The sequence below is a fragment of the Nyctereutes procyonoides genome, unplaced genomic scaffold (genome assembly GCF_905146905.1).
Source record: "Nyctereutes procyonoides isolate TBG_1078 unplaced genomic scaffold, NYPRO_anot_genome, whole genome shotgun sequence".
NCBI lineage: Eukaryota > Metazoa > Chordata > Mammalia > Carnivora > Canidae > Nyctereutes > Nyctereutes procyonoides.
The window spans coordinates 2,145,142-2,159,988 of record NW_026575051.1 but is presented as its reverse complement, the minus strand read 5'-3'; the positions used below and the strand labels follow the sequence as shown (position 1 = coordinate 2,159,988).

Here is a 14,847-nt window from a genome sequence, read left to right as displayed (position 1 = left end):
TTAATCTCATCTGTCCATGTTAATCTCATAAACCATCTCATCTTCTTTAGGGTGGGGGACTCCCCATCATCAACAAGATGAATAGGAGGTATTCAGAACAAAGGCACATCAGAAAGGAAGAAATAAAACTATATTTACACTCATTTGATGTGATGATAGTTTCCATAAAATATCCCAAGGAATTGCTCTCCCACCACACAAATAAAACCTCAAAAAAAAAAAAAAACCTAATAAGAAGGCAGGATTAAAGATCAACAGAAAAAAATCTATTGTTTTTTTATATATAGTAATGAAGATGTAAAACAAAAATTGAAAATACAATACTATTTAAAATCACTCAAAAAAAAAAGTAAGGAAAAGCACAGAAAAACTAAAGAATTCCAACAGAGTGTGCACAGGACTTCTATCTGAAATGCGGATGAAAGAAATCGAAGGTCTAAATAAATGAAGATATTTACCATATTCATCAGTTGAAAAACTGAACAGAGTAAAGATGTCAATTCTCACTCAAATTGATATCCCCATATAATGCAATTAATATCCGTATCTCGGCTAAATTTTTAATGGTTGTAGACAGTTATTCTAAGTTCTGATAGTTATCTTAAAATATATATGAAAAAGCAATCAAATTAGGATAGATGAAGCTAAATTTGATAAAGAAAAATAAAGTTGAATAATTGTGCCAGCCAGATTTAAAACCTTTATATACATACCTATGATATCAAGACTAATGGGTATTGTGGAGGGACAAGCACATAGACTGATGGAAGAGTATAGCCAGTCCAAAAATAGACCCACACCAACTCACTATTGACAAGGGTGCAGTGCAAATCAATGGAGTATGGATAATCTTTTCAAACAATGGTGTTGGAACACATTTCACATCCATAGACAAAATAGATATCCATAGACAAAAACAAAACAAACAAGCAAAATCAAAGGGAAAAGAAAAAAAAAGGAAAAAATTATCATTATTATTATTTTTTTAAAGATTTTATTTAATTTATTTATTCATGAGAGACACAGAGAGGGAGAGAGAGAGAGGCAGAGACACAGGCAGAGGGAGAAGCAGGCTCCATGCAAGGAGCCTGACATGGGAGTGTAAAATTTTCAGAAGAAAACAGCAGGAAATTTTTGGGCTGGTGAAGACTACTTAGACATAACATCAAAGGCATGATCCATAAAGAAGAAACATCAATGAATTGGGCCTTGTAAAAATTAAATACTTTTATTCTGAAAAATATCCTATTGGGGCACTTGGGTGGCTCAGTTGGTTAAGTCTACCTTTAGCTCAAATTGTGATCCTGGAGTCCAGGGATCAAGCCCTACATTAGGCTCCCTGCTGAGCAGGAAACCTGCTTCTCCCTATGCTTCTGCTTCTCCCTCTGCCTCTCTTCCACCTAATGTTCTCTCTCTCACTCACTCACTCACTCGCTCTCCCTCTCTCTCAAATAAATAAAATCATTAAAAAATATATCCTTTTGAGAGACTGAAAAGGTTAGATATAGACAAAGACAAAATATCTAAACATCCAAAATATAACAAAGAGCAAATATTAACAAACATAACAAATATGTCTAGAATCAATAAAGAACTCCCAAGTCTCCACAGTAAAGATACACACACACACACACACACACACCCCTACTCTAATTACAAAATGGGAGAAAGACACAAAGAGACATTTATCAGAGAGAATATTCATATGGAAAATAAGCTCATTGAATGATGTTCAACATCACTAGCTATTAGGAAAATGCAAATTAAGACCATGCTGATACATCGCTATACACCTACTGAAGCACTTAAAATATGAAATAATGACAAGGTCAAATGATGATGAGAATGCAGAGAAGCTGGATGTCTCCTGCACTGATGGGGATGTGAAATGAAAGATAGTTTGGGGCAGTCTCTTAAAAACTAAACATACACTTACCTCCTGTCCCAGGAGTCACATTTCATGGCCTTTATGTCAGAAAAATGAAAACTCATGTTCACACAAAACTGTACACAAATTTGCATAGCAGCTTTATATGTCATTGCCCTAAACTAGGAACAACCAAAAGGCCCTGCAACAAGTGTGTCCATATCATGGAAGACTCTCAGCAATAAAAAGGAAAAATTGTGGGTACATTCAACAACTTAGATAGATCTAAAGGGCATTATGCTAATTGAAAGAGGCCAAGCTCAGAAAGCCACATACTGAATGATTCCATCTATTTGACATTCTCAAAATAACAAATTATAGAGATGGAGGGCAAATTAGCAGTTGTTAGGTGATGGGGTCTGAAGAGAAGTGATTGTGAATACAAAGGGCAGCATGAGGGAGAACTCTCTGGTAATGGAATAGTTCTGTGCCTGACTATGGTGGTGGTCACACAGATGTACTCATGGGAGGAAACAGGCACATTTACCAATATGTTTCCTGGTTTTGATATGGTATTATAATTTTTAATATATAATCATTTGGAGAAACTAGATAAGACGTACATAGGGTCTATCTATACTGTCTTTGCAAGTTCTGGTGAATCTATAATTATTTCAAATTAAAAAAATTTTTAAGGTGGACTTCTGGGTAAAATCAAGAACCCTCACAACACCAAATGCTAGCAAGCCAGAATGCAGTACAATAGGGGATCTCATTCCTTGCTGATGGTAATGCAAAATGTTATAATTATTTTGGAAGACACACTGTGGTGATTTCTTACAAAGCTAAACATGCTCCTATATTACAGTCCAGCAATGTTCTCCTTGGTATTTACTCAATGAGTTGAAAACATATGTCCCCACAAAAACTGGCACAGGAATGTTTATAGCAGCTTTGTGAAACTTGGAAACAACCAAGATGTCCTTTGACAGGTGGATTGATAAACTGTGGAACGTCCATACAATGAAGTATTATTCAGCAATTTGAAAAAAGCTATTAAGCTTTGAAAAGACGTGGTGACCTTAAATGCATATTGCTACATGAAAGAATCATGTTAGACTAAAAAGCTCTCACTGTATGATTTCAACTATATGACATTCTGGAAAAGGCAAACTATAGAGATTTATATCATACAAAGAATGAACCCTATTCTAAACTATTGACATCTGTAAATAATAATGTATCACTATTGATTCATCAATGTGGTAAGATCAAATGTACCACCCTGCTGACAAGTGTCAATAATAGGAGAAACTGTATGGAGCAGGGAGGGGGAAAGATGGGGAAATTCAGGAACTCTTGTATTTTGTGCCCAATTTTTCTGTGAACCTAAAACTGCTCATTAAAGGTAAAGTATTCAAAAAATGTCTTTTTATATGGGAGGTTGTAGATGTTTTCTTTTTTATGCCACATATGTCTGAGTTTTAGTGTATTCTCTATTGCCACCTATTTATGGTAAAAAATGGGAGTTGCATAAAAGAAACACCTGTGACTATTTTCAAATTTCTAAAGATGTGCCTTTGATTCTTTAAGCCACAGAGTACAGAAACTTGCTAGTTTTTAGTAAGTCCTTTAAGGTGTTAGATAAACTAAGGCATAAGACAATTTCTAAGTGTTTACTTGAGAACATGATTCAAGTCTGGCTGTGCCAACCTGAAAATGGTGAAGAGTTCTGTGACAAGAGCTGGAGGAATAGGCTTTGGTAGAACAGGTGCAGAGGCAAAACACAGAAATTGCTTTACCAATTCCCTGATTGGCTATATTCTCTTCAGTTGCCTTACCTGGAAAAGCCCATTTGGCTATTGGTGAATTTGCTGGGATACGAGTGCTTACAGGGATTGACTCTAGTTTAGGTTTCAGTTTGCTTATGTAAGTTACCAAGCTGTTAGAGCCATCTCAGTTTAATGGCCTCCTAGTAAAATTACTCCAAAAATTATCCCCTTTTGGTTATCCTTGTACACATAAGAGGTGGACCAAAAATTTGATATTAGTACCACTCAGGGCACTATCAGGGTTAAGTGGTTCTTGTTTCCCTGTGAAACTCATAGGTTATAAAGTAAGGTTTGTGAAAGGTGTTTGCACCTCACTGTTCATGTCATTTCTGTTTCTCCAAATGCAGTGAGACCACCTGATATACTGCTGATGGCTCTGAGCATGTGTTTGAGACCCTTGAGGGAACACAGCTTCATGATGACTATCAGGACGAGAATACCAAGGGAGGGAAGTATGCTTTTTGTCAGGACCTCCATGAACCAGACCAGTTGGTATCAATGTGTTTTAGCCAAAAGGCTTGTTAATTTCTTGTACTGACTTTCTAGAATATCAGAGGTATTGATCCAGGAGCAGCAGGAAGTATTTGCTATGGCATTGACTCCTTCTTCAGCTCACAAGCAATCTACAGCAATTTTATTACCTCAAACGCCTTATCACCTCAAAATAAGCCTTATGCCAGAGTGGCATATTGTGAGATGAGTTATTCTGCTACCCTTGAAAGTGATCTTGCTTTGATTTGTGCATTTCTGGGATTTTTATCATCAGGTTATAAACATTTTGAGAAAAAAAATGCAATTTATAATTTTTTGCAATCACTAAGCACGAGACATAATTACTTTTCTTGCATTTATCCTTTAATTCCTTTTTTAAAAAATTATTTTATTTATCTCTGACTGCTAGAGAGAGAGGCAGAGAGAGGCAGAGGGAGAAGCAGCCTCCCTGCAGGGAGCCTGATGTGGAACTCTATTCCAAGACCCCAGGATTATGCCCCCAGCCAAAGGCAGATGTTCAACCACGGAGCCACCCAGGTGTTCTGCATTTTGTCCTTTAATCTTATTATAACTCAGTGTGTAAAAATTGCCATCAGTATTTTCATGAAACAATCAAGTAAGTAGAGTTAAGCAAGGTATCAGTGAATACACAGCTAGTAAATGTAGAGTAAGATGAAGCCCAAGTTGACGTCAATTCAACATCTGGTATTTGCTACTCTATCAAACTGTCAGGATAATTGATCTTTATGGTTTGGGGTAGGCTCTGGTAACTAGTTAGAAATAAATTTCAAGTAATAGTTTCACAGATACAGAGCAAGAGCTCACTGTATCTCAAACATTTTTTCACTCTATTTTAATGTCATGTTTTCCCGAACTTTCCACTTTTTACTTGATTTTTCTGCACGGGGATACATATCCAATACAAGATTGTTTCAGGAATAAGTCAGACCATTTATCTAGTAATGACACAGGCATCAAAGACCATGTTAATAAAATGGGTAATGCTGATCCACAGTGTCCTATCCTATTTTCCGTTAAATCTGGAGTGTCATTGATATGTAAATCCTGTAACATGTAAATCCTCCTCTGTTCTCCACTCCACTCTCATCTGCTCCCTATCATCAGTCTTGCCTATTAGCTGCGGCTAAACCCTATGCTTTAACATTCATTCTACTAAAGATCCACATGTATCACTGACTTGGAAATCAGGAACCAAAACTAGATTCTGAAATCATTCCTAAGCAGAGATCTCTCAACAAACAAACTTTACTCTAGAGTTTTCCATTGAGGGACTGGACCATAGCAACTGGATTACTTGCAGATGCTGTGAATGAGACATGGTCATAATGAACCTAGATATTCCTTTTTATTTTAAGATTATTTATTTATTTACTTATTGTTTAGAAAGCATGAGCAGGGGGAGGGGCAGAGGGAGTAAGAGAATCTCAAACAGACACTGCCCTGAATGCGGAGCCCAGGATGCTGAGATCATGACTTGAGTCAAAATCAAGAGTCAAACACTTAAATGACTGAGCCACCCATGCCCCAAACCTAGATATTTCTGACTGCTTATAGAACTTATCACATACATTCAACATTCACACATTTCAGGATGAAAGGATCACATATATTCCCTTGTCCCTGTGAAGAACTGGCTTAGACATAAAAACTTCATCTCAGATCCATCAAATAGTTTATTGTGTTAAAAAAAATCACAATCACAATTTGAAGAAACCAAAGCACTAAGTGTAGAAGAGATATCTGTTTTGAACATTCACAGGGTTCCATAGTAGAGAAAAGATCCTATGGGGTCTATTCCAGAGGCATTGCATGGTAATATTAAAATGATGGTAGAAAATGGAGGAAAATGGATCCAAGAAGGGTCAGCAAAGAGAGAATAACTAGATATCAGATCAGGAAGACGTCATTTTTCTTAGAATATCTAAAAGTCTGGAAAATGCAAAAAAATGGTTGTCCTCAGTGAGGTGAACAGTTGGAATATTTCCAGGTTTATAAAGCTATTGAAGCATAAATTTCTTCACTGGTCTTCTCTCTAGGAAACTCCATTGCCTGTAGCAGGACATGCATAGTTACTAAAGAGTTAAGATTATTGTTTTAAGCTCTTTTTTCAGATTCATTCCTCTTCTCCCTTAAACCTTTGACTTTGGAACCCCTTTAGAAAAAAAAAAAAGAAAAATCCTTTGACTTTGGAAGTGTCTCTAAATATTCACTTGACCTCTATCTAGTAAATAGAAACTTTCTAGCATGAATTGCATCTCCCACTCTCCAAGTGAACATAAATGAGCAGACCAGAGCTTCCAGAGCTTACCCTTTCTTAGAAGTTTCAACACCACTTTTCAGATTGGAGAAGAAAAAACAGACATTGGCCTTCAGGAGATTTTTATTTATGCAGTGAATTTATCCTAACCCCCAAAGAGCCAAGCTCTGGAAATATTTCTGAGCTGAGGTACTGTTTCAGAAAATATATACCAGAAAGTACTCAAATCTTTCCTAGATCATTGATTCATTAATATTATGTGAAACAATAGTATTGGGTAGTGGAGATAATTTCTAAGACTGAGGTTGTGGTATAGGTGCACATGTATCGGAGAGAATATGGGATCTTAAAGTTTTGGGATACCAGATGGTGTCAATGTCTGATTCTGTTCTCGCAAAGATAAATTAAGAGTCATGACTTTCCTATCATTTTCCTTTAAAGATATCACATATCCTTCTCCCCACTCTGTTTCCTTCTTTTGGATAATTCTTTCTATATATATGCCTTCCTCTAACTACATCAAACCCACCTGAAAGTGCCTCAAAGAGGCCCTCGGCGTTCACCAGCATTGACCTTGCGCATGCCCTTGATGATGAAGATGGTCCCAGTAATGATGCCCACCAGACCCACAATCAGGCCCAGGGCACACACCACATTCTCTGTTGTCTCTGGGAGGGGGGTTGGTGCTTCAAACTCTGGGGAAAATAAAACAGAGTACAGTACAGAAGTAATGACTGTGTATGGCGTAGCAATTAGAATCAAAGGTAGGGTATTCAGTCAAAAAAATAATTATCAATCAATTAAATAAGAGGAAGACAGAATGATGTATGAAGGAAATGCATATTAAAAGGTGGGTGAAACTGAATAATGGGAGAAGACAAGGAATAGGAGTCATAGCAATTGTTATGGATGAGTTAGGGAAAATCCCAAAGCACCAGACACATGCATCACCGGGGAAAATCATAAAAGAAAGGAGATGGAAGGATGGTCCATACCCCAGTGCTTGAGAAGAGGTTCATCCAAACCCCAGTGCTCCACCTTGCAGTCATAAACGTCCTCGGCTGAGGGCAGGAAGGGGAGATAGTGGAATTTGCGGAAAAGGTGGTCTTCCCTGGGCAAAAAGATTGTCTCTGACACTCCTGTGGTGACAGGGTTTCCATTTCGAAGCCACGTGACATTGATCACTGGTGGGGAGAACTTGTCGATGAAACAGATGAGGATGTTGGGCTCTCCCAGTTCCACAGGGGTGTTTGAGAGCACAGTCACCTCTGGAGGTACTGGGGACATAGGACAGAAATTAGCCTTCCCTGCTTGGGCTAGTCCCTCTCCCTCCCACTGAAACAGAATAAGCAGTTGAAACTCTGCCCTGAGGATCTGTACTACAGTCTCAGATACCTATCTCTGATACTCTCCTCCATGAACTGGAACCAGTGCTGTGGTGTAAGATATACAAGATATTTTAGGCACTGGAGATAATTTCATTCCTGCCCCCCCCCCTCCCCAGCATAGATTTGGGGCAATGGCTCTATAAGTGACTGTGGATGGTAAGGATGAGATATGAGCACATCAGGAAAGGAACAAACTCATATGAAATTCTTGGGCCTGTGGCATGAGAAGTAGGGACTTGTTTATGGCCACACTAGGCCCCTGGGAGAGAAAGTCAGTCACAATAATGTAACACATAAGCTGAAGCATCTATTTCAAAGTTATGATTCCCATGTCTAAGAGTGCAGCAGGTACCATTGGTGTTCGGGGTGTGGTTGGAGCGCTTTATCATTGTGTCAAGGTTAGCTTTGTCCACAGCTATGTTGGCCAAGGCACCCTGGGCCTCAAAGCTGGCAAAACGTCCAAATTCTTCAAGGCGCCACACCGTCTCCTTCTTTTCCATATCCACGTGGAAAATCTCATCACCATCGAAGTCAAACATGTACTCGCCTGATGGGTCAGGGGTCAGATAGAACTCAGCCTGGATGATTACGTGCTCCTCTGAAAAGGCAGGGAAGAGAGTTAGGGTGGAAACCAGGAGCAGGAGAGGAAGTAGAATCCAGGATGTGAGACAAACATGTGGGTGTGGGCAGTGGAAGGGATTGGCCATGTGGAATGGAGGAATGACGGAGACCAGAAATGAGCTGGAAGATGAGGCTCAGGTGCAGGACATCCATGTTGAACAGAGCTAGGAGGGGAGAAATGAAGGGCAGAGGTAGGGTGCATTGAAGGAAATGAAGGCTGAAAATCCTAGATTCTTGTGAAGCTGCTGTTTGGTTCCATGCTCATAGCTGAGAAATGATTCCCTTTTTGGAAATCTAGCAGCAATTCCTAAAAGAGAATCACTCACTGTATTTTCCCAGGCATTAAATACAATTAAACAAGAGTTCTAGGTCCTCTCTCAGAGCACTGGATTATTAAGAAGAGGGAAACACTGTTTAAAAGGACACCTGGGTGGCTCAGTGACTGAGTGCCTTCAGCTCAGGTCATGATCCTGGAGTGTTGGGATTCTCCACCTACCTATATCTCTGTTCTCTCTCCCTGTCTCTCATGAATAAATAAATAAAATCTTTAAAAATAAATAAATAAGAGTCTAGGTTCTGAACTCTGGATCAAATTAAATCTTTAATTCTTATTCAGGTATTTACTTATCTAGTGATTTAAATGGATTATTTTATCTACTTCTTTGAGGTTTTCCTATTATATTCTCTTATGGTTTTGCTTCTAACTTGAATTTGTCTTTAGAATTAAATGAGAGGCACCTGTGTGGCTTAGTCAGTTAAGTATCTGACTGTTGGTTTCGGCTCAGGTCATAATCTCAGGGTACTGAGATCGAGCCCCAAACTGGGCTCTGCGCTGAGTATGGAGACTGCCTAAGATTCTCTCCCTCTTTCTCTCTTTGTCTCTCCCCACCCTGCTTGTGCAATCACATACTCTCTCTCTCAAAAAAACATAATAATAATAAAAAGAATTAGATGAGGTAAGTAATTTCTTAGTACATCAACAGACTTATAACAAGCATTTTAGGTTCAAAACTGCTTTATACTTAAGGAACAGAGACACCTCTAGCTTCCTCTTCCATCCCAAGGGAAGAGCCTCTATTTTATCACATATGCATCTCCATTTGTGGCCCTTTCAAGGCAACAGAAACATACAGTTTCTATCATGGGTCTTAGAACTGGATGATTATATTACTTATTTCCAGCGTACTGCCATCCTTTCTGGGGTTTAGTCTGGGTAAAGGTTACTTTTTCACAATACATCTTCATAGCAGTAAACGTTTGTTTTGCAGATGGCAGAGAATAATAAAAGAATTTCCATATCCTTATTCATTGTTCTACTCTTTTGAGAAAATCACTAAGTAGCTGTGACCATAGATCATAGATCCACTGAAGTGGTGAAGGCGCCATCCTTCTCCTAAGAGGAAGTAAATTAAGAGCAATTGGTATAAGCATACCTGCCCTTGCTCTTCCTTGGGTAGATTGTTGCTTTTGGTAACTTCCTTTTCTGGTGATCTTCAATGCAATATCTGTGCTTAAAATATTCTGACAGGATTCACTTGCCAAAAAAAATATCATATATTTGTCTAAGAAACAGTTGCAAGAACTTCTCATATTTTTTCTCATTTAATCCCCACAAAATGATGTGAGATTTCAAAATCTACTAATTTTCCAGAAAAAGAAATTAAAGCCCAGAGGGTAGCTTGTTAATGCCTCTCAGAAAAGATTTTCACTTCAAGTCAGCCTTATCTCAAAGTCAATGGTATTAATCCATACCATTTTTTGTTCCTCTCAACTAAATGTGACTGACTTCAATTTATAAGATCAGAACTCCTCCAAACTACAATTTTTTAATACTTTCAGATTTAGACCACGTGATGCCTGCCACACTTTTCCTTCACTTCAAAGACAGTCTTGCAAATATTTACAATTTATCTCTCCAATGCTCTCAGAATTTCTATCCCAAGTTTTGTTTCTCTCAGCACTTACCTTTGACAGCCCATGATTCCTGAGGACCCAACAGGAAAGCCATGATGAAAAATCTTAGCACTGGGACTCCACTTATGGTCATTTTCTTCTGTGATTTGTTGGGAGGTCAGTAGAGCTAAAGATTAGGGTAGAACTGACACGGATTAAAAAAAAAAGAGAGAGAATGTATGATATGATAGAGTTTGACTGATTGAAATTTAAATAAGTTGAGCTGAAGCCAATCAGAAAAACTTTTGAGATGACACATCTGTTGCTAAGGGAAGAGCTCTTGTCAAAGGGTCAGGTAAACAAGTAAAGCTCTTAATAAAATAAAATAAAAAAAAAAAGAAAAGAAAAAGAAAAAACACCCCATACATATAATCAAATAAAAATAGCAAAATAAACAAATGTTCAAGAATCACATTCACCCATAGACTGTTTCATCCTAATCCAAGTTCTAGAAAGGGATGTACTTGAAGCACATTAGTGAGAATAAAATCAATGGAAACACCCTACATGGCAGTTAGTGAGAGATTATTCTTCTGTCCTGTGACAGCTGGGGAGTTTGTTTAAGGGATAACAAATCATCTGAGAAAGAAGGTAGGTTGTCATGCTATGGAGAATGCCTGATTCTTGGCAGTAGTGGGTGACAGAGCTTCACTTAAGTAACTTCAGGAGCTTTTTGCTTCAGGAGTCTCCTTCAGTACTCTAGACTCCCAGATGGCCAACTCAGCCCAACTCAGCTAGGCATCCCTGGCACTGTACTATATTGAGAGAATATCAGAAGAGAAACTCTGAGTGTCAACATTCCCCTAGCTAGAGAGGGATGGTAGACACACCATAGATAGTGGCTATAAGAAACAGTGGACTGTAATCTCTGCCATCTTAAATATGATCAAAGATTGCAGTAGACTGCTGGGGACCCCCCTCATTTGAGGAACTTAGATCAATGAATAGGGTGGAATAAATTTGGCAGAACTTATTCTACTGGGAGAAATAGAGATAATAACCTGCAGGAGAGCTTTCCCATAACGTCCCTCAGGTAATAACATTCTGAAAGCTCTCCTCATGTCATAAATTATTGAAGTTCTGATTCCAAGAATTTGTTTTGATATTCACCACTGAAAAAACTGAAAGTTAAATCATTCTGACCTTCATGTTTCTGACCATACAGTACAATATAAAGGAAAATTAAACCACATGTAGAAGGGCTTGGAATCTGAGTACTTCCGATGAAGGGAGAGAGCCCTGACAGTGAGGCAGCTCCTCAGATGGTGAGTTTGCTGTTTAATATCAGTCATGACACATATGCTCCTGGTGGATTTTCTATACTGTTGTGCTGAGATATTATCCTGCTCCACAGCCACCCTCACAAATCATGAGATTTTTTCCCTACACATTACCGATTATTTGATCGGATCTAAGGACTTTGAACGCCCTCTCACACTGACTTCTAGATCATGTGGAAGAGACTCACAGCACAGTTTTGCCCTAAGATTGTTAAGGAATACACTTTCTGGATGCAAAGGAATGGGCCAGATGAGGGCTTTACAGTATCAATCTCTGCTGAGAGTCTGGTCCTATGATTTGGGCTTGTCATCTCCTCTCTCAGAGGAAAAAACAAGTATAATGTCTGTATGCCTGCCCTTTACTAGCTATCATACTGCCTGGTTCTTAAAAGCTGCTCAATGAATATATGGTAAACTCAGAGACACTTTACAGAAAAATGTTTTACTTGTCATAACAGCAACTTCAACCTAAGGTGTTGCTCAGCAACTTATGATATGGCTTAATTTAAAATACTGATTGGTTCTTCTCACGAGATTACCAAATTTGGGAGACTTTAGAAAATACTTTCAGTTCCCTTTGTCCATGCTAGGAGAGAAGTTTCTATCTGGACACTACCCATGGTCTCCTGTTCTTTTCCCATACTCTAGCTTCCTATGTCTGAGGGGATTTCTGAAGGCACCTCAGTGAGGTATGAGAAGTGACATCAAATGGTGGGAGGAGCTACTGTACTAGTCATATTTCAGTCTGAAAATAGAAGGCCTTGTAAGACACTCTAAATAGAATTGTTTGTTACAATTCTTCTGTATTAGAGGGAATTATAACTTTAAAGTGTTTAGGAAACCTGAAAGAGCAAAGGTCAGTGCAGACTCCTAACTCCAAGAGATCAGGAACCTGTGGGACGCTGCTGTGGACATCACAGCTCCTCTACAGCTCCAGGGAAAGGAAAGTTTTGGCAATACAAGGCTATTCCCAAGAGTCCTGTCCGTGAAGCCCTTGTGTCCGCTGCATCAGATGGCTTCAACCTACTTGTCACCTTCCAAATCTCATAATACTAACTTTCACTGACAGCCTGTTGGGCATGTCCAGATCCTGGGCAAGAGAGCCTGGGAAATGTAATACTCTTACTTATATTTCCTGTGATACAGATGACACATAAAAGCTAATGGGAATTTTTGAAATTATTAAATGCAAATATGTATACCTCTCTCTTGTTCCTCCCACAGTACCAAACCTAGAACCAGAGGGTATTTAGGGGTAATAGGTTATGGCTTGGAAATGAGATAACTTTCACACGGAACCTAAGGCCACAAGTGTACATGTGTGTATATGTGTGTGTTGGGGGGGGGATTGGTAATTTGGAATCCACATTTCAGAATATTTCCCTGAAAGCCAACCACAGGTTCTGTTGTTATGATTTGAACATCTATAGTCAGGTTGTTTTATAATTCCCAAGTTTTTTTGTGGGTTCTAAAAGGCACAAGCTGAATTCAATAACTGAGAGATTGTGAAGGAATAGATTAGGTTGAAAAATCACTACAGAAGCCTAAGACTGGTTGCCTCCAAAACCTGCCTCCATATTGCCAATAAATCGTTTGACTCACTCACTTAGTACCAGCTCCTGTATTTTACACATTCTGGCAGCTTGTTTTCGGAGTCACCTACAACTCCACATATCATCTGTGCTGTTACAAATCCAGCACAAATCCCAGAAATACAGGGCATTCTATTTGCAATGAAATGCTGTTTTGCATTGTTTTGCAACTCAAAGTTGTTTCCATTTTGTCCTGAAAATGTGCCGCCCTCACTTGTGAATCCTCTTTTCAGCTATTCTCCTGGGAATAGGAAGTGACCTGACTCCACTGTCCATGTAAGAGAGAATCAAGAAATGGTATTCTTAAATATTATGCTCTATTGCATGACATTGAAAATGTAGAATCTCATCTAGGTCTGAATGATTTTATAGAATGTAGATGTGTGTGTTTGGGGTAAGGAGAGCTGGAAAAGTCTCCATTTTCATTCAATCACATTTATATAATTTTTGGTTAACAATTAATTCTTGAAGATGTTTTATTAATGAATTTGGTCAGCAATTGTAGCCAAGGAGCTGGGTTCTAAACATGCAAAACACTCACAGAGAATTTAAGAGGACAGAGAGTGTGAAGATGAGATGTTAAGAAATATGAAGAGTAGGGATCCTTGGGTGTCACAGTGGTTTGGCGCCTGCCTTTGGCCCAGGGCGCGATCCTAGAGACCCGGGATCGAATCCCACGTCGGGCTCCCGGTGCATGGAGCCTGCTTCTCCCTCTGCCTGTGTCTCTGTCCCTCTCTCTCTCTGTGACTATCATAAAAAAAAAAAAAAAAGAAATATGAAGAGTGAATCATTAGGCCCCTTGACGGACTGGTTTAGGGGAAGGTGATAGAAAAATGACAAAAAAAAAAAAAACCCACCAAAAAACAACTTGAAACAAAAGTTTCAAGTCTAAATATTGTGAATGAATGAAGGAAATTTTTTTTAAAGATTTTATTTATTTATTCATGACAGACACAGAGGGAGAGAGAAAGGCAGAGACACAGGCAGAGGGAGAAGCAGGCTCCATGCAGGGAGTCTGATGTGGACTCGATTTCGGGTCTCCAGGATCATACCCCAGGCCAAAGGCGGTACTAAACCGCTGAGCCACCCGGGCTGCCCAATGAAGGAAATTTTTTATGCAAAAATAGATGTGGCATGGGTCCAGCATGGAGAACAAGGGGAAATGTTAGTGAACATAATAGGATGGGAGAGGTAGAGTGGATGAATGGCATCTCAAGAACATATCATTTTAAGAGTTAAATAGGGTAATACATGAGAGGTGGTTAATGCTGAATAAGCTTTTAGAAAAACTAAGAGGGATGATAGAGAATAACTTATATTTTGTATTTCTAAGATTACTTTTGAACTTTGAAATTTTTAAGGTAGAAGAAAGGAGAGATACAGGCCAGAGGATTCTTCATGATTTTACTGAAATAAGTATTTCTTTATTAATTGAAAATACTACTAATCATAGCTATCATGTTAAACCTTACTATTTTATTCACTAGATAATAAATTTATTTCCAATTTACTCTGAGAAACCTGGGTTCTAAAGAAAAGTACCA

General features: G+C 38.7%; 1 protein-coding gene across 2 annotated transcripts; it reads right to left on the bottom strand.

The window, feature by feature from the left end:
• Positions 1 to 5,861: 5,861 nt before the first annotated feature.
• On the bottom strand, positions 5,862 to 10,602 carry LOC129513030 (HLA class II histocompatibility antigen, DR alpha chain). 2 transcript variants are annotated; one of them, XM_055330689.1, is made up of 5 exons: positions 10,444 to 10,602; positions 8,210 to 8,455; positions 7,465 to 7,746; positions 6,999 to 7,164; positions 5,862 to 6,364 (listed from the first exon to the last, which is right to left on the bottom strand). In XM_055330689.1, the coding sequence occupies exons 1-4, from the start codon at positions 10,523 to 10,525 to the stop codon at positions 7,010 to 7,012; spliced, it is 765 nt and encodes a 254-aa protein (XP_055186664.1). In that variant the 5' UTR covers positions 10,526 to 10,602; the 3' UTR covers positions 5,862 to 6,364; positions 6,999 to 7,009. The 2 variants fall into 2 exon arrangements, with proteins under 2 accessions (XP_055186664.1, XP_055186663.1); XM_055330688.1 differs by having other exon boundaries at positions 5,862 to 6,261.
• Positions 10,603 to 14,847: the final 4,245 nt, after the last annotated feature.

Excerpts from the sequence above, each read along its gene's own strand:
- LOC129513030 (XM_055330689.1), bottom strand. The coding sequence starts at position 10,525 with ATGACCATAAGTGGAGTCCCAGTGCTAAGATTTTTCATCATGGCTTTC. Across the intron at positions 8,456-10,443 it reads GGAATCATGGGCTGTCAAAG|AGGAGCACGTAATCATCCAG; the intron begins GTAAGTGCTGAG and ends CTGCCTTTTCAG. Across the intron at positions 7,165-7,464 it reads ACCTCTTCTCAAGCACTGGG|AGTTTGAAGCACCAACCCCC; the intron begins GTATGGACCATC and ends TATTTTCCCCAG.